The sequence below is a fragment of the Aspergillus bombycis genome (genome assembly GCF_001792695.1).
Source record: "Aspergillus bombycis strain NRRL26010 chromosome Unknown contig00042, whole genome shotgun sequence".
Lineage (NCBI taxonomy): Eukaryota > Fungi > Ascomycota > Eurotiomycetes > Eurotiales > Aspergillaceae > Aspergillus > Aspergillus bombycis.
Window position 1 is genome coordinate 1 of NW_019170044.1, and position 19,566 is coordinate 19,566.

Sequence of the window (19,566 nt, forward strand, 5' to 3'; positions counted from 1 at the left end):
TTTTTTTTTTTGAATCCAGTTCCATGTAATCTTTGGCCCAGACAACTCCACTTACGGCTTTTACGGAGTAAGTACTACACAGTACGGAGTAGTCCGATGAATATCCTATCGGCCGACTATTGTTTCCCCACTGGGATTCTCAAGGACCACGTCGTCACTATATTCCCGTTTTTTGCAAACCGATTGGATCTCTGTTGATCGTGCAGAACGCTGCCGTTCGCTTGATGTGAGCAAGTTTACTATCGCTGGGATATATCGCCATTCCGGCTTGGATGAGGAACAGTGTCTCCAAAGGATTCTACTAAACCAAATCACCACAATGCCCTTCAGTTATGGCACAGGACTACAGTTACCGTGCCTGCTGTGTCGCAAACATATCATCCACCACTTGATCTACCACACTGCGGAAATCCTGCTTTGCGAGGATGATATCTCGAGCATACGACTTGCTCGTCAGGGAGAACGACTCGCTCGGAGCTCTCTAGATCTTGTTTCACAGCTTATTAGCCACCGAGCAGATTATCAACTAAGGCCATCTAGCTTCACAAGCGGTTAAAAGTAGCCGCGGTACATGGTCTGTTTATTGTGGATAGTCGATGATAGTATTGGAGATGGTTTGTTGTGTAGGTTATATCAAACATAGGCAAGAGCGGTATAATTTATATGACATAACTGGTACTTAGTCTATTCGTCCCAAAGGAGGTTGCTGATAACTCCATCTCCTAGGCTGCAGAAGCCAGATTGCCGTGGATGAAGCTGACTTCTACAGACGGAACAGAGCTAAACCTTGGAAAGCTAGAGACAGGTCTACAGACAAGTTAGTAAATATATAGCCATGTTTTGGTTTCACAAGAACTTCCATCGTTGAAACCTCAATTTAACTAGGGAACCTGAGTTCTATTTCGATGCAATGGTCAGCAGATGTCCTTTGAATCTATATATGAATGAAAGTCTCCTAAGGCAGTAATAATTCATTACATGGCTCTACTGAGGCATATCATCCTACATTGCCAATTCCCTATATCACTTATGAATGAAAGTCCTGGGGTTTGTTTTCACTACGAGTGGCTTCTTATCTTCATTGGATGGATCCTAATCGAACAAATCCAAGCGTAGTGGAGCATTCGTGATATGAAAGCGCCTCTACTATACAGCGCTTACATTTTTCTATATTCAAGTTGCGTCCGTGGACTTGATTAGAATCATATGTTAGAAACCCCTGTTCTAGCACTCCAGAAACAGTTATTTTAACGGTATCTAGATTCCTCGACTAGGAGAGCTCCCCATGTCCACGGAATGTATATACCTGTTCCGTGAGTCAAAACCTACCTAACCATGGAAAATAGACAACCTATCCACTGTAGGTAATCCAACTTAATCCATATACTTGGTTAGCTAGAAACAGAACTTTAGCAATTGGTATCAATGCTTGTTTACATTAAGGATTGGTCAGCCTCTAAAATAATATAGATAAGACCGTGGACTATATGACAGATGGATTCTTAAACTCCTAACCGTGGTTAACTGGGATTTATGTCAGTTGTCTATTGGAAGGACAGGGCACTGTAGACCAAAATGTTTACATGGGAGTACGGTCTAAGGAAGCTAATTGCAACCTTCGTTACTACTAGTATTAATGTCAGCCTATACTGATTTCTGTTGGAATAATCGCGCCCAAGAAATTTAATAAATAGCGGAAGCCATCTATAGAAAAGCAGAACTGCATTTTTTGTATGTTGAAACCTTCATACAGAATTGGAATCATTTCGCCCATAACCCGAACCAACATAAATATACCCTTCAAACAGGTGATAAGAAATAACTGACAAATAGAGGTAACAATGAATACCAGGTAGCATACAGATGCAGAATGTTAACTTTATCCCTAGCGCAACGATCCACTGCAACACGGATCTAAAAGAACCTACAAAAGCCCAAAGTGGCCAGGTCTATACCATTACTCGTCTGTAACCTCCTCAACTCGAGGAGCCAGATCACGTTTCACAGCACCCGAAGTATCTGAGGCCGCGGTTGCCGTTGTAGTCGCTGAAGGGGCAGACTCGGCAGATTGAGAGACTGGAGACTTGGATGCGTCGCCAGAAGACTTCTTAGACTTCTTCTTTTTCTTACCCTGTCACAGGAATGTTAGAGAAAGTCAAAAACATAAGGTCGGGATGGAATACATACCTCTTGCCAACCCCACAGGGGCTTGAAGCTGTCAATAAAGCCAACATCCTCGAACAAGTTCGGGAACAGCCAGAGACCAGGAGGAACAGCAAAGACCGTGACGCAGAACAGAATAAGACGGAAGATCGACATGGCGAAGAATAATCCCAGGAGGCCCATCATACCAACACTCAAGTACCAAACACCTTGTCTCATCACCATGGGCCACAATGGGAAAAGAACAACGGCGAAAATACCAGCCACCACTGCGGCGGCCATAGCCTTCTGTTTCCATTGAGGTCCCTCGTATAGCCATACGTAGTGCATCATAGGGTCTGTTTCCTGGTGTTGCTCAATCTTGACGGTCCACAGCCCCTTGACTCGGTTCTTAGGCTTCGCGTGGTTGTGACCCGCATGGGGATCGACTTTCGATACGCGCAAGGCAAGAAGTGATAGAGGGAGGAGCTTGAAAACATTCTCTGCTGATGCACGGTCCGTTACGGGAGGGAGTAGAGAGTTCTTCTTTCCGGCTGCTTTAGCGTATGCGGGCGATTCCAGAGCGCGAATGGCACGTTTCACTGTAGGGTAAATCAGCCGTGTTGCGGACAACCGGATCTAGGTTTCATGTGATAAGCACCTTTGAACATGTCCTTCCTCTGTCCATCCATGATACACGTTCTCGGCTTCAAGTTCTGAGATCGCAAGAACTGTGCAACGGCGATGGCTTTGGGGTCTGGTGGATTCGATGGGTTCACAGGGACTTGATGCGTAGTCTGTTGTGGCTGGGGCTGTTGTGGTGCCTGCTGGCCTTGTTCCTCTTGCTGACCTTGCTGCCCCGGTTGTCCTGGCTGTGGAGATCCTTGGCCCTGTCGTTGGGCCTCGACCTGCTGTTGGTGAGCAGCGAGAGCTCGCATTCTCAGTTGTTGGACGTATTGCTCGGTGGACATGCCATGCTTCGCGGCTTCGGCATTCAGCTGTTCGCGCTGCTGTTTAGCGAACTCCTCCGGAGTCATGCCACGCCTTGCGGCCTCAGCAGCGAACTGTTGCTGCATGGCGGCAATCTGCTGGGGAGACGGCTGGCCAGGCGCCGCCATTTTGTAGTAATGTGAAAGATGGAGATGGAGTCGGAATCAATTAATAATAGTACTGGCGGGGGTCTCGAGAATTTCCTCGAACTTGACGGAGGAAAAAAATGTCTAGCGACTTAGAGGACAAAGTAATATGGTCGCAGTTGGAACTCGAGGATCGACGGGAACTTTAGAAGTGGCCAGATAATAAATGTTCCAGCTCAAAAGGGTAAAGCCGTAAGCCACGCCGCACCGCCTTCTGCGGCGGAGGAATCTCCGTCATCGCTCGTGTTATCAGTTCATTTACTTCGTCTTTTCCCCCTCCATTCTCTTCTCTTCTCTTCTTGTCTCGAATGGCTGCCCTTGCGCGACCCTTTCTAGTACTGTCCATCTGCCATGCGTATATATAGGATCTCCACAGCTCCATGTCATTAAATTACAACCCTGACCAGCCATCCCTCATCAATACGAAATGGGAAACGATCTTTCTGGTAAGTTACCCATCCCATGTCGGGGAAGTATACAGAGAAAGTAGAAAAAGAATGAATCAGCTAAACACCGTAATAGAGCGAAAGAGATGTCGCCGGCCAAATTCCAATCAACTATATCACCAGCTCTGGCGTATCCGTGACAGCAGCATGTTTTGGCAACAATGTATTCGAGACGCAGTCCGCTGAAAAATGTATATCCAATCTGTTATCGGTTGGATACCGACGCTTTCTCGTCGATCTGTATTGGTCGGTGGGCTTGCGGGCTTGGACGTTTTGCCCAGTGGCTATTCCAAAGAATGTTCCTGTTGTCACTGTTTCTACGACGCCCACAATGATCCCAACTGCAACTGCCAGTGCTGCTCAAAGTACTGCTACCCTCGTTTCCAGTTCATCGGGATGGCCGGTCTATGAGCTAGGTCCCTATCTGTGCTCAGAGAATCTCGAACTATCTGGTCTCATCGATGTCTTCCAGGATTATTTCAAAGACACAACGTCTCAGTTGAATGTGTACATCAGATACCTAACGTTCAACCTGCATGTTGCTGCTAGCGCTGCCGCTCCGGAACAGCCTGCATCAAAGGTATCGGGTGATGGGTTGCCGTCATTTGCTGAACGAGTTGATGTTTTGATGGATAACCGTCTTTTTCACTATATCTACACACCGTCACAGCTGGCCAACGAGCGCAGTAACCTAAACGAGTCTTGGTATGAAGTCGATGATGGATACAAGCCTATTACAGAATATTTCACAACTTACGAACTCTCTGATGGTACACAAAGTACACCGGACGGCTGGCCAGCCTCAAAATATGTACAACTTGCAAAGGAGCGCCGTCTCTTTCTTGAGTATGGCTCTGTGGACCCCCAACTCGAGGACTACAAGTTGGCCGCGGGTAAGAGCGAGGTCATCTTTCCTCCAAGATATCTAGCATCCTTAGTGCTCGCGCCTTCGGCCGATGAAGGAGGCTTGGGTTACGGTTGTCTCTATGACTCCGATGCCTTCCAGGTATCTCAGGTGAACTCCTCTTGGGCGCTCTCAAGTAGCCTGTCTCCGCCTCAAGGCTTGAATGAGACATATGCTTTGCGTGAATTGTCGGACAGGGTTGTAAATCTAACCGCGTGTGGGTTGACACCAATTGTCAATGACACCCTCTTCAACAAAACCGCCGACCAGGCGGTCGAACCATATAAGAATATCTCTCTATCTTCTACATGGGCTTGGGCAGAAGGTGAACCCCAGGGCGCCGATGTGGGGGACAATATTGATTCGCCCCAACATGACCGATGCGCAATTTTGGACGTGTCACTAGGCGGCCACTGGCGCGTTGCGAACTGTACGGATGTGCGCCGAGTCGCCTGCCGAGTCGCGAACTTGCCATATACCTGGACGATATCCAGCACTGCACATAGCTACACCAAAGCCTACACGGATGCTTGCCCAGATAACACGACCATGGGAGTTCCTCGCACAAGCCTAGAAAATACGTATCTCTATCGATACCTCCTGACTCAACCGAGCAACATTATCGATCCTACGTCTCCGGACCCCGCTAAGCGTGAGATTTGGCTAGACTTCAACTCCCGGGATATTACGTCATGCTGGGTGACTGGTGGGCCTAATGCTAAATGTCCATATGCGGCGGATCCTAAACAACTGGAGAAAAAAACAGTGCTGGTGTCTGCCATCGCAGGCATCGTTATTTGCATCATCACCGCACTGACACTATTCGTAAAGTGTAACACCAACCGGCGCAACTCGAGACGAGGCAAGCGAAAAATCCAAGGGTGGGAATATGAAGGTGTCCCTTCTTAACGTATGCAAATCTGATTCCAGATCTGATGCTAATATTCTACCGACACAATTTAACGTTTGGAAGCCGTTTTGTGATATGAGGCCATATTTATTGATACCCAATGTACCCTTATAGTGAGCAATGTATATAAGTGAATTCACCTCATCGGGTTGTATATAGTTTTACTGATGAATGTATATACTTACAATATCTAGATGATTCCTCGGCATCACATGCCACAACGAGGTTTCTTTATAGCTCCTCATACCCCCCCGAAACTCACAAGATCTTATTAGTTATACTCGATAAACAAAAGAGAACCCACTTCTAGAGCATCTTATTGGAAGAACTTGCATCAACAGCGACCTGCGTCGCAACAAAAAACCTGGTCTACAGCGATATATACAGGAACATGGCATATATAGTATCGCATGGTACGTTCAAAACGAACAATATTCAGTCATATATAACCAGTAAGCAATTGACAGCGTGGGATATCCTGATTCGTTCATCGCTGTGAGAAATAAAAGAGAAAAGCATGTCGCGAGTAACGGCATTATATGGATATAAATATAATAGTTCGAGGGCAAGAAAAAAGAGAGAGAGAAGGAGGGGTGGTTTGCAAATCAAGGAGAAAAGAAAAAGCAAGGAGGCCATGATGTTATAAGAAGCTCGGAACTGTAAAGCGCTGATGCAGGATGGTATGGTATAAAGCTTTTTGGTTAGACACTGCTGGCTATCAAAGCCGGCAAAGAAGGAAATGGTTCTGGCGCAGTTGAAAATGATGATAAAAGATAATAGTGGTATCTAGTTAAGAAGAGAGGTCGCTCTCTATATGCATATGCGATAAGCAAGGACTGGGATATGGCTGAATAAAAACAGCAGAGGACGATGGCTTATATGCCGTTGACGGTCCGTGGGTGTCGAGAACCAAGGCTTTGGGTTGCTGGTGGAAGAGGCACGTGAGCAGGACGAGGTGCGGCACTGGCCAGGCTTTTCCGACGTAGTCGGCCCCCTTTTGATGGTGGTGGTGACGTGCACATACGGGGCTCCGGGAATTGCTCAGCTATTTCAGGAAGCGATGGCTCAACTGGAGAAGGAATCTTTGGTAAAGGACAGTCAGGAGGAGGTAATGCCGGGGGTCCAACTGAAAGTCCAGGCATACTCTTGCGACGCAGCATGGGCCCAGTCGAAGGACGATTTGGCGTGGCTGTCGGAAAAACAGAAACTCTGTGGCGTTGCTGTTCCCGACGAGACGCTTGATAGCTGGTCTCCGGGGGGGACTGTGGGATTTTTGAATGGGCAGGCTCATGCTCGATAATACTAGGGGGTCGCGAGGATTGCGCAGCGGTTGATGTTGCAGCGGCGGCCTTCGAGGTGCGCGAAGTATGCTGCAGCTTTGGGTCCGTACTTCTAGAATCTCCGAGCGAATCCTCCGAGTTGGACATGCGCAAAGACCTCCTCTTCGGGGAATCACGGAAAGGTACGACTTGTTCATGCGATTCGCTCATTGCGACGCTAGTAATACTCTTGATTGGAGACTGCGGTGGAGACGGGAAGGCAGAGATAGTATTAGCCTCGTCTGTGTCGGTTTCGTCGCTGCGAGCGGAGGGGAACCGAGGGATTTGCATCTGGCCTTGCCCCATTCTGGCCGTGAATCTCTTGCTGAAAGATGGAACACTGAAGTTCGGGGCTGGGGGCGAAGCACTTCGCAAAATAGGATCAGGCACCGTTTGCTGGGACCGGGAAAGGTCGGAGGTTTCTGCTACTGTTGGCGCATTCGAATGGTGCATTGACTCTCGCTTCACTGAGCTCGAGAATGTTGGGCTTCTGGGCGGGCCATCTAGGGTAGATAGGACCGTCGAAATAGCGCTGCCATTCGGAGGTGAACTGGCTTCGTTTGCTTCGGGCTTCAATCCCAGAGAGTAGAAACGTGTCTGACCACTGACCGGAGAAGTTACCTCCGTTTGTGTCGTGGACATCGATTCGGAGCGTGACTCGGGAGTAGCTTGTGTAACCAGCGACCGTCGTTTAAATGAGATATATGAGCTTCGGCGAGATTGATCACTGAAATCTTTATCATCAACGCCGATCACTGGCTGAGGATGCAGATAGGCTTGGGAGAACCGGTTAGGGTCCTTCTTTACCAACTGTCGGATGCTGGGTTTAGACTCCAGTTGATGGTCCGTGTCATCGTCAACCGCTTTCTCCGAGACATACTTCTTCCCTCCACGTGCCTCGATCTGCGCCCTGACAGCTAGAAGCCACGAACTCATTTCTTCCGGGGTGTTTAGAACGAGAAGAAGACTCCGGGTTAAACGCCGAGCATGCGAACGGTGAAAACCAAAGCGGGAGAATAGATGCCGGTGCGTGTCGGTTGATGCAGCATTGTTTTCATCGTTCATTTGGGAAATTTGCAAAACCCAATGCTTGCCCGGGATCGCATCGCTCGCAAATGCTACAGACTTGGGACCTAGCTGCAACATCTTCTCCGGCAGCCGATCAAACTTTCCGCTACCAGCGTACTGCAAGATATACCCGGCTGTGACCAACACATAAATCTTCGGAGACCAGTCAGTCTTGCCGATCGTCTCAGACAAGGAGCGCATGTGCTTTTTCTTCTCTTTGGCCTCCTTCTTCCGAGCCGCTGGATTTTCTGCTTGAGAGAATTCGTTCTGAGTGCTGCTTTTTTTGGCCGAAGATGTGGCCTGGATCCGCAAAATGGATTCCGCAGACAGAGAAGGTGTCGAAAGATTATCATGTTTAATTGCCTGTGGGTAGGCTTGGAATAGCGGGGGAGGTTTCCAGCCTATCTCACCCGCCGCTGGCTTGTCCTCACTAGTTTTCTGGCGAGATTTTGAGGGTTTGGACCTAGGAGGGTCCGCTGCAGGCGAAGTCATAACTGTCGGCGTGGAGAACGCTGTTTTAGGCGTAGCTAATGTTGGTGAAAGAGGGGCAGCGAGATCTGGGGCAGCCTGTGCCGCAGGATCCTGCGTTTCCTCAATTTCGGAGAGCTTGGAATCGGTGCTCTCTTTGTGGGCTATTCTTTCACGGCTGAAGATGCTACGCAGGCCGGATTTAGAGGACTGCCGCTTGACTGGGGTCTGTAATGGAACGCGCTCGCCTGCCTCGCCATCATTCTGATACTCCTCCGGCCGTGGCCGATTGGGACGAGTTGCAACCACAGTCGGCCGGGCGCTTGGGCGGCTGAAGTTGGTTTGTAACGGGGCTAGAATCTGGCCTCTGCGCTCGCTGACCGATGATTTAGGCGGATCGGTGTTCACTGTCATTCTGCTGTCTTCGGTTGACAGCTGTCTTTTTCTCGGGCCCGAGAGCTGATTGGGTATCGTGCGAATAGAAATGTGTTAGTCCTCTCGCCATGCGCTTCAATGTAGATGAGCCACTGGTCAGATGAGAGAGGCGATTAGTAGGGAGTGTACGGTTGACTCAAACAGAGCGTGGTCGAAGGAATGACGAAATGAGCAGAAAGTGCGGTTCGAGGTAGGCCTTCTTTCTCCACAAAAGACGGTGGGATAATGGGCATTGCAGTATCGGATGGACCCACGGTGTCTACTAGATAGTGCATTGATCACCAATTGAGGAGAGCCAAAGAGATGTGGTATCAAATGGGAGTTGCAAGACCGATTCAAGAGCAATAATGATCGTCTGACGGCCCGAAATCGTGTCGTAATGGATAATAAATGAAGGAAATTGAGTGAGGGGTCGCTACAATAAATCAATGGGCAATCTGACTACTCTATCGACTGGACGGAAGCCATGGTCCTCCAAAGCGCTCTAATTATGGTAAGTGAGTGTCAAGAAAGTAAGATGGGGAAGGTCGAGTGTGGAAGGAGAGAAGAGGAAGAGGTCTTGTCGAAAAGACCAGGTCTGGATGGGCGATGAGAATCCAGCCGCAACGGAGTCATGACCAATTTTTTTTTTTTTATTTTTTTTCCTTTGTGTTAAAAATTAAACCGGACGGACGTACCAATGCACACTAGTCTGTGGCTAAGGAAGCTGCTGCCTTAGTCGCGGCGGTATAGTGTTGGCGATGAGCAGACCTGAAACAGATGAGACTGACAAGCGAAACTGGGAGTGGAGAGCGGAAGCGTTCTGAGACAAGAGGATTGAAAACGAAGCACAGATTTCATTGCGATCTGAATTTCTGATCGGACGCGTAGTTCAGCGTCGAGTCCATGCCAAAACGTCTTTCGACCCAGATGACGAAAACGCCCGTCCTCCGTACGGAGTAAATATTCTCCCAAGCCCCAACACACTGAAAGATGAGAATACCCCTGAAATTCAGCCCCTCGAAGGTCTCCACCTTGGGTTAACGGTTTTCCGCTGATTGGGCCGAGGATAGTGGAAATGGGAATGGAATCATCGCTAGCTGGTTAGTTAAACGATAGTGAGCCTGGACACACAGTTTCGCCGTCGATCGCTGTCAGAACAGGGTCCCGTGTGGCGTACCTGTAGATCTCGACCACCAATGCCTTACGCTCACAATTGAGGGCAGTTTCAACTCGTATTGCCTCGGAGGAGGAATCGAGAAATTCTGGATTATTTTTGGATGATAAGCTTGGCTTTTTCTTTTTTTGGGTTTTCAACCTTATTTGTCACGCGGCACGAGACCCGCGTTTATGCACGTCAGGAGGGTTGTGCCGCTGACTAACTATTCCCCCCCTTAACTTGGAACTTCGTGATGAGCCCCTTACCGTTTTTGGTCTTGGACTCGGTAAACTCCAATCCGACCTAATGGCATAACTAATTAAAGGCCGATAAGACTTAAATACGAGTAGGTCTAATAAGATGAACGTCTTATAGTCTCTCGGTCCGTGTTATTAACCCGGTTCCTCGGTTCCGCCCTGTGGGGAGTTGGAGAAAGAAAGAGGGACCAGTGGGTGTCATATTGGCAACATCTACTCCATATTATCGACCACTTGATATTTACCATCAATCGTATATTCCAACTTGAATCACAAAAGAAAAAGAAATTATCATCTGTCGTGCTATCGCGGTGATTCATCCACAATTGATTCCTCACATACGCACACCACAAAATATCCTCATTAGCAGCGTACGTGTCCTATGTAGTATGTCACCAAATTGGTGGATCGCGGGTAGGAACGCCGATGGTAGCTCTCCTAAACCTTTGCCCTCTCTATGAAGTTACTCTAGAAGTTCTAACTGTTCATGAGCATGCCTTAGTTTAAATATGATAGGTCCGAATCTTCCTCTTTCACTCTGTGGATGCTGGATTAACTTTTTTTTTTTTTTTTTAAATTAAGGACTGAAGACAAAACCTTTGTGACGAACGTACTAGTCCTAACAATACAAGTATTAAGCCCCCCCCCCCCCCTGAATGGCTATTTCATCAGTGCCATCAGACATATCATCTCAGGTGCTACTCACGAAAGTTAGCTCCCATCCCAGTTGAAGAGTCAATCGTGTCCAACGAAATAAATCACCGTGTTATCATCTGGCAGCAAATAATCCTCCGTTAAAACAAGTGCATTTGGATATACGGTTTGCTCATGAGAGAACTAGACACATAGTAACCTGAGGAAACGAGGTGTTCCTTTTTACTGTATATCCAATTCAGCTTTCGACCATGTGTGGCTTTGGTGAGTCCCACACTAACCACGCTCGAAATAGCCAAGCTCAAAGAGTGACATTCACATACGCATAAAGCTCTCATTGCCGTGAGATGATGGTGCGGTGTCTGTTTTACCTTCTTTTTCGCTCATCAAGATCCGTATGACCGTGCTAAAACCCCCCATAGAGGAGCACCTCCGCTCCGATTGCGGGCTCTTCCCGGACAATGCCCATGATGAAACCTAAGAGGCTATCTCATATGGAGTACAAATGGGGCTCCTATTTACAGACCACTTGCTTAGGTGAACTTCTTCTCCTTTCCCTTCCTCTTTTCCATGTTTTTGTCGGCTAGATACCTATTTTCAAGCCCTAGGACCTGTATAGATTTTCGAAGGGAGTGTACTGATTTCAATAGCTATGTCCTTCACTTGTTCCATTCACGTCAGGGCGAAAGCAAACTCGTACCACTAAAATTCTAAGTGATGAACATGATTTATTCAATTTTATTCCTCTCATCCTCTTTCGACCCTGCTTTTGTCCATGTTGCACAAAAGTTCAGGATCGTTGTGATGGTTAAGCTCTCGATATATTCTTGAGCCAGGTAATCGAATCGTTAGAGTTATCATACAGTGACATATTAAGCGGCGATAGAATATTTATCTATTGCACCTGAGACATTAACGAAACCAAGGCATCGAGTGAGTGCCCTCGTGGACCTTGACACCCAGTCAAAAGGTATACCATCTGACATGCACAAGTTTAGGGTGTGACACACAGTCTACTGTATCTATAGCTCGCGTAGCAGAAGGACTCTCCATCAAAAGCTCTCCCCCGCGAGCTCCTCGCTTAGACTCCAGAACCAATCAGCCAGTACGGGATCCCTAGCGTACTTTCTTGCCTCGCAAACTTGGCAATCTTCCATATACGCGCCACATGCGTCCGTCAACTTTGGGAATAATGCGCTACCAGTGTGGTAGAAATGCCCTGCTCTAGAGACTTCGGCAGATCTCGACCGAATGGAAGTCCGGTGTTCTTACGGGATACTTCATCCATGGGATCAAGGTTGGGTCTGTGAGAGAAAAGGGAAGTCCCCGGAATATCTACACCAGAATCAGTTTGACCTAATCGAAACAGTGCAGAGGGTGAACAACTGACAGCCAGGGTGCGCCGCATGTGACAATATGCCGTGCTTCTTATAGCACTGTGCCAGGCCAACCGTAAATAGGATATTCGCTGTCTTGGATTGTCCGTATGCGCTCAACGGGTGATACGTTTGACCGTTCTGGAGCAGTCAGTTTCCATCTCTTCAGTACGTAGGCGAATCAGGATCGAAAGTCATACTGAGAAATTCCAGTCATCGAAGAAAAATGGTGCCAAGCGGTAAGCTGTACTGGCGACATTGACGATGCGAGATCCAGGGCCAGCGTCCAGTATAGAAGGTATCAACAGTTTCGTAAGGAGGAATGCCCGAGATGGTTAATGGCAAGGGCCCTTTCCAAACCACTTTTACTCTTGCTCCAGGGGATAGTCATGACACCAGCGTTATTTATCAGTACATTAATCTTAGAGGTAATGCTAAGGACATCTGCTGCGGCCCGACGAACGGAGTCAAGGTCGTCAAGTTCAATGTGCACGAAAGCAGGCTGAGTCTCAGGACTGATCTCTTTGATTAAAGAGATGACATTGCGCGCCTTGTTCTCCGTGCGAGCAAGTAGAACCAAATGTGAGGGCCGTGCCGATGCCAGAGCAAGAGCAGTAGCGCCTCCGAGTCCGCCCTCACTGGCACCGGTAAGCACAACTGCTTCCCAATTAGCATGAACCCAGCATATGATGCTGTGGTACCTACCAACTTTGCCTTCAATCAAGCTTCCCCATCTCTCGACCACTGACTTGCCTTCAGTATCAAACCCAAAATTAGACATGGCTAAATGTACTGTAGGAGTGTTGCAACGGGAAGAGTGATCTCCTTTATGCTTTCCTGATCGACGACAATGTACAGAAAGTCCGTCAGCTATGGTGTTGTACTTATAGCCATGGAATGGGCTGCAGCCTTGACTTCAGACATTGATCATTCAACTTGACATGACACAGGGCTCCTCATCCAAAGCTGTATATCATTTGAGCGGCCAATCAATCGAACAGACTCCTTCCGCCAAGTCCGCGCGATGATCGGGGGAGACTAAATGATTACTCAATTAAGTCCACAGGACAATCCTGAGTCAGGGACCAGGGCGAGTGGTGGCTCAATGTACGCCGTAAGGTGGCCAACCATTCAACCCTATGGAAGCGGTGGAGACTCCACGCACAGGTGATTACCGATCATTTCTAACCCCGCGAGGAAACCCCACTATACATCTTTCCCTACGAAAAGGTAAAGAGGATGCAGAGGACAAACAGACAATGGGCTAGAATCTAAGGGCAATTCCAAATCATCCCATGCGGTCAACCGTAGCACAGGATGCGGCTGTCCTCAAACCCGATGTCGATTCGAAGGACGATTGGCACGGCATTACGGACCGGGTCGAGCGACATATATTTGAAGATCTGGCATCGGCTGCTTCCCAGAGCTACTATATTTTAGGCTGCCCTGCTGTTGGCCAATTACTGTCCCTCACTAGAATAAATGTATACCGTGCCTTTATCAGCAACACATGGTGATATCGCTTCCATCCTGGCCACACAGCGCTCTTGTCACCACCATCCATGGCTAGATTTCTTTCCGCACCCTCGAGTGCGAGATAATCCTATCTGTGCACAGGAACGGTACGATGATGAACTCTGCGCAGATATACTGAGCTTCTGGAACCCAAACCCAACTGACGATATGCTGCTGGTCTGGGGCGAACCATCTGATGCGCAGAATTGGGAAGTGACTGAAAGTTTATAAAGGAATGGGGATGGGCCATTCATGGCTGCGCCCAAAGATCCTGGGGAATACCAATAAATGGCGAGCTCAAAGAGGGGAGTATCTCATCTTTCGCTACCTATAACGAACCCAATGTATAAGCGTCAAGACTCAAAGCATAGCACTGAGACCTGATTCATAGCAATCCAACCGCTTTCAGTGCCAATATATAACTGGCTTACCTTTCAACACCAGCATTCTTAACACCACCCTATTGCCCAATAGTACCCCGAGTAACTTTCCAAATGATGAGACATCATTGCATCCCGACGTAACATACTAGTACTTCAGAAAAGAACAGTCACGTGAATATCCCTAAAAGCGGCAAGGCCCCATAGACGCGGAGATGGTCCGTTCACCGGCAGAATAAAGCGACGCAACAGCTAAGCTAGCTCTATACAATTGTCCGCCAGTTCATCAATCTCCACAACAAACATGAACACCGTGTCCAGGGCGCTACAACGCCCCAGTCGATCACTGACATCGCACCTCCGCCGATCAGCCCGCCAACACCACCACCGATCTTTCCCATCCCCCGCCGCCTATATCGCCACTTCTCACCAGACTCTCCGCTCCGCATCGCCATCTTTTCTCCGCCATCCAGCAGCACCTTCGCAAGCGCACCGAACTTTCTCGCACAGCTCAACAGCCATGGCCGCAGCACCGACATTCGCCCGAGGCATAGACGGAAGCCAATTGCAACCGGAGCTGGACTCGTTACTGGGACAAGGATGGGCGCTGGACGAGGATGGAATGGGCGTGAAGAAGACATACTACTTCAAGACGTATTTCAAGGCAGTGGTATGTTCATTTGCCATTCTTCCTCTCCTCAACAAGCTTCTACTTGACTTGAATACATACACACATACAGAGAGAGCTTCCTGTTCTCCGTCTATAATCCACCCAGAGCTAACAACCCAAACCCCCAGAGCTTCGTCAACGTCGTCGCATCGCAAAGCGCAACCAAGAAACACCACCCCACCATCACGGTCGTGAGTGCCCCAACTCCAACCCAACAAAACTAAATCAATCCTAACAAAAGGGTCCAATTCCACCAAAATAGCGAATCGGCTCCGTCGACGTCCACTGGACAACACACCAGCCGCGCGGTCTCACGGATAAAGACCTGACGATGGCGCAACACTGCGACGAGGCGGCGGAGTTAATGGGCGCCGTGGAAAAGGAACAAGGGAAGAAATGCGGTCCAGGTCCTTCTTCTCCGACTCCGTCGTCGCCTGGATTATAGTCGCAAACGGAATATATATTAGAAATAATCGATCGTTGTATATGTATATTTCATTATCCAGTCAGAATATCCCTCGCTGTAGGATGATGTATAACAATCTACCTGCATCCGCGCTCAATCCTCCCTGCATATACCTATATACAGACAGTACATGAAAACATACACGCCACACACGACGACGACGCAGTGTAACGACGGACGGACGAAGGGTCTCGGCTCGTCCATTCTTGAGTCCCTCCAGCTTCCATCACTCTCCAACACAAACAAATCCAAATCACATGCCCACGCCAAAGAATCCGCCCACAAATCTAGAACTCCCCAAAGAACCCCCCTTCATCCTTCCCAGATCCAGACATCCCCATTCCGTAGCTCGCTACCTAAGAATGATGCCGGTCCAGATACTCCCCCATAGCCTCATTAGCATGACATGCATAACAGAGATCCCCGGCGTACCAAATACCAAATACGACCACACCAGATAAAACAAAACAGATAAACAAACCCACAAGTCAATGAGGTCAGTGAAGTCATGAAGTCATGCCCCACTAGTAGTACTAACGTACCCCATGTACCCAAAACGGCCACCAACCTTAAGCTTATCTGGGTAGGATCGGTAGGTCTCATGGGTGGGCTGCACGCGAGTCAGGAATAGAGTTGCGAGGGGTAGTACCGGAACCCCCCCTCTCCTCTGTAATGGTACCTGGTTTGGTTGGAAAGGGAGCTGTGGAGATTTGAGATCGCGGGTTGTCGGGTTGAGGTCCCGGATACGAGAATGAACTCAATTCGAACGGTTCCCTGATGCGGCGATTCGGCAGGATCATGGAGTCATACCGTGAGAGACGCTTTAAGGATATGCGATCAAGGGGTCCCACCCCCACAGATCGGTACCAATATCTCCCCCCCTCCCCCCGCAGGACACATGTGGAATGGATCCTGATCATCCCGTATAACATCCCGGATCATGACATAACTCTGGCTAGGGTGGACGGCATGGTATCTACTTCCCGCGGAGGGTTACATTGACTTGACACGAAACGGTCAGTGGCACGCCAACCATCAAGTTCCCTACGACTCTAGAGAAGCACAGCCGGTAAACATTTGAGTTTGTATTACAGCCTCATCGACACATCGCCGGAAGCAGCACTTGAAGAAACCGTGGTTGGGAATCAAAATGCAATACATACACAAGAACAGAGAATGAACAAAACAGAGGCTTGGGAAAATAAGAAGATTAAACAAGAAATTAAAGCCTATTAACGTGCAATCAGGCGTACGATCGCTCGAACGCACACGTCAAGCTTGAACACCCGTTTTGCAACACAGATGTACACGTTCGTGATACTCCAAAGTACATACATCTGCACCCCTCCAGTGGAATCCCCCATGAATGTGAAACCCAAAAAAAAAGAACCTCATAGAAACAAGAAGTAGAAAAGAGAAAAGTATTTTTGAGAAGATCCGCACCCTGCCAATCCACAAAAGGACCCTGGACGTAACCAAGACAAGGGTCACCGCATGTCGGTCATTGGCGGAAAGTAGCCTTCGTCAATCGTTTCCGTAACATCGTCATCATACAACTCAATCAGCCCCGGGCCAATGTTGTAGAGATGTCGAGACGTGCTCATCTATTGATTAATACTGTTCCGGCGGGAGTTGACGCGCGAATTCACCCGGGAGTTGGCATGCGAAGCAGGGCGGGATCCAATATAGCTGCCCTGACGACTCCCAAGGTTTTGACGGATGCGCAAGTTCTGCTGGGACCGAGCAAAGGAGTTCGCCCGGGACCCAGAGGGGATCTTCGAAAGCCGGCGCCCGTGGGTTTGCATTTCGACGCGGGCATCAGACAATTTCTGGGCAAAGGGCGAGCGCTTGCGCAGTGTCGGTCCGTACCAATAGATCACATAGACCGCAATCACAAGCACGAATGAGATGCAGAACAGAATCGTAGATGCGTACTCCAGATGGTATTTTCCACCAATATCTGAACACCTCTAGTTAGCGCTTGCTGTATTTCTAGCCAATCTTTATGTGTCACTTACTCTGGTAAAATGGAGTAGCAGGGATGGTAAGAACACCAGCGAGGAAGTCTCTCGCCCATCCATTTCCACCCGTTGCAGAGGCCGAGTACGGACCGTATGCGCAGACCATGTAGTCGATAGTCGCCATGTAGATACTATAGTTAGCAATACCGACGATCGCCGAGAAAACCATAGTTCCAATCCAGTGCGTCTGGGGCAGACTGGTCCATGCGAAGCCAATCAAACCAATGGGCAAACAGGGAGCAGTATACAACAACCACCAGAGTCGGGATTCGTATTGGGTATGCTCATCATCTGGCCTCATCCGGCGTTCGTAGACGTTTCTCCTGATCGCGGGCACAAAGGAAGCCCATGCAATGAAATAACCCACGAGAATCGGAAGGAATGACAGACCTAAGGCTATGGTACTGAAGTTCCATTGCGCATACACGAGACCGAAGGATTGAATGAACATGAAGATCAGGGCATCACTGAACCCACTCAAAAGAGAGAGGCAGAGGACGATAGGCTCAGTCAAGAACATCTTGAATGGACGGATCCAGGTGACCAGAATTTCCCTCATAGAGAAACGCTCCCTGTAGGGGATGAGTTCGTTAGGCCCATAGAGGTTAGGATTTTCGCCGCTCTCTCTCTTCTTCTTGGCAATCCGGTCCATCATAATCGTAGTCCGCGTCTCAGGGACGAGGAAAAAATGGAGAATTTGAACAAACCCTCCAAAAATGAGCTGGATCCAGATGTTCCAGCGCCACGGCAGGAATGTTTCAACAAAGCCACCCACAACTGGTCCAAGTACCGATCCACCAACAGAAGAGAAGACCACACAGGCTACAGCGTATTGCTGGTCATCAGCTTCCCACAGATCTGCAATCATACCGAGCGTGACCGATCCTCCGGCGGAACTAAGACCACCTAGTGCACGGCCAACCATGATAGAGGCGAAATTCGGGGCGAGTGCAACCGGGAGTTGCCAAACATTAACCAGGAACAAACTCGCCTGGAGAATCGGTTTGCGACCCAGTTCCTCGCTCCACGGAGCCCACAGCTCGCAACCAAACGCATAGAGCACAAGGAAGATCATCGCTCCACAACGAGCAGCCTGCATACTCACGCCAAACTCCTCCGAAATACCCCCCAGCGCATTGGAGTACAAACTGGTGTTGAAATTCATAGACACCTGGACAAGAAAGATGACTGAGATGATCATCCATTTTCTCCAACTTGGGAAAGAGTAGCCTAGCTGATCGTAGCAGTCTTCTTCTGTTAACTCGATCTTCCCCCCGTCCAAGGCAGTGTTTTCCAGCTGATGGAAGGTAGTTCCAGCAGCCGCAGGGTCATTGGCCAAACCCAGTTGAGGTTTGTGCAGGCCCGTCTCTTTTTCACTAAGGTCGAATATTCCATCGGCCTGAGACGAGGAAGAAGCTCCCGACTCATGAAGCTTCTCATCTTGGTTTATGGCCTGGTCCGAAAGAGGGGCCATATTTGATCCTATAAATTGCTGGTTAGAAACTCTGGGGGAGAGACAGGGAGGGCAAGGACGTAGTATCCTGACAATATGGAAGCTCAAACCGAGTGAGGGAGTCCACGGAAGATAAGAGTGATAATAACTGCAGATGTGTAGAAGAAGTGAGACTTACAGAGTAGGCAATAGCGATCTTCCCAATACAGTGACAAGTGATGTGCAAGTAGGTTCAAATGTTTACAAGTGGAGGTAAGTGGAGGGTGTACCACGAAAGAAGATAAGAACTTATATAGACGTAGTATGAAAACGGAGGGGGAGGGTGGTTGAAGTAGGAAAGAGGAGATGAAAAGGTGGGAAGGGAGGAGAGGATATAGAAATAGAAAAAAAGAAAAAAAGTAAAAAAAGAAAAAGAAAAAGACCGAGAGAGAGAAAGCAGTGACAGAAAAGGAAAAGACGCAGCCAAATCGTGCTTTGCAGCTCAAACAGGTAGCCACCCAGAAAGGGAAAGTATGGGGGAACACTGAACAGGCCTGAGGAACCAAGTGGAAATACTACCTCACCCTAAACTTACCAGATAGACAGTATTCCCTGTCCCTCGTCCTGCCTGTTGGTCATCTACCTATCCTTGCCTTTTTTATATTTTCTTTCTTCTTCTTCTCTTTTTCTCTATACCTACGAGACCAATAAGAAGATAACTTCTCGCGAGGAAATTGATTCCATGCAGATGAGAGAAAGAAACCGAAATGCGTGCTTTTTCTTTTAACACACTCCATTTCTTTTCTAATTATTTTATTTTATTTTTAAT

General features: G+C 48.4%; 6 protein-coding genes across 6 annotated transcripts; 2 read left to right on the plus strand and 4 right to left on the minus strand.

The window, feature by feature from the left end:
* Positions 1-1,957: 1,957 nt before the first annotated feature.
* Positions 1,958-3,260, minus strand: ABOM_006305 (Sec62 family protein translocation protein; the record flags this gene model as incomplete). Its single annotated transcript, XM_022533434.1, has 3 exons — positions 1,958-2,131; positions 2,188-2,744; positions 2,804-3,260. The coding sequence occupies 3 exons, from the start codon at positions 3,258-3,260 to the stop codon at positions 1,958-1,960; spliced, it is 1,188 nt and encodes a 395-aa protein (XP_022389177.1).
* A 398-nt stretch (positions 3,261-3,658) lies between these two features.
* Positions 3,659-5,537, plus strand: ABOM_006306 (Lectin C-type domain protein; the record flags this gene model as incomplete). Its single annotated transcript, XM_022533435.1, has 2 exons — positions 3,659-3,724; positions 3,801-5,537. 2 exons carry the CDS (start codon positions 3,659-3,661, stop codon positions 5,535-5,537), a joined length of 1,803 nt encoding a protein of 600 aa, XP_022389175.1.
* An 876-nt stretch (positions 5,538-6,413) lies between these two features.
* On the minus strand, positions 6,414-8,807 carry ABOM_006307 (peptidase family M20/M25/M40 protein; the record flags this gene model as incomplete). Its single annotated transcript, XM_022533436.1, has 1 exon — positions 6,414-8,807. The coding sequence occupies one exon, from the start codon at positions 8,805-8,807 to the stop codon at positions 6,414-6,416; it is 2,394 nt and encodes a 797-aa protein (XP_022389176.1).
* A 3,747-nt stretch (positions 8,808-12,554) lies between these two features.
* Positions 12,555-13,034, minus strand: ABOM_006308 (short-chain dehydrogenase; the record flags this gene model as incomplete). The annotated part of the gene is made up of 2 exons (XM_022533437.1): positions 12,555-12,910; positions 12,959-13,034. 2 exons carry the CDS (start codon positions 13,032-13,034, stop codon positions 12,555-12,557), a joined length of 432 nt encoding a protein of 143 aa, XP_022389148.1.
* A 1,418-nt stretch (positions 13,035-14,452) lies between these two features.
* ABOM_006309 (4a-hydroxytetrahydrobiopterin dehydratase) lies at positions 14,453-15,263 on the plus strand (the record flags this gene model as incomplete). Its single annotated transcript, XM_022533438.1, has 3 exons — positions 14,453-14,818; positions 14,947-15,009; positions 15,081-15,263. 3 exons carry the CDS (start codon positions 14,453-14,455, stop codon positions 15,261-15,263), a joined length of 612 nt encoding a protein of 203 aa, XP_022389149.1.
* A 1,625-nt stretch (positions 15,264-16,888) lies between these two features.
* ABOM_006310 (putative MFS multidrug transporter) lies at positions 16,889-18,779 on the minus strand (the record flags this gene model as incomplete). Its single annotated transcript, XM_022533439.1, has 2 exons — positions 16,889-17,244; positions 17,303-18,779. The coding sequence occupies 2 exons, from the start codon at positions 18,777-18,779 to the stop codon at positions 16,889-16,891; spliced, it is 1,833 nt and encodes a 610-aa protein (XP_022389159.1).
* Positions 18,780-19,566: the final 787 nt, after the last annotated feature.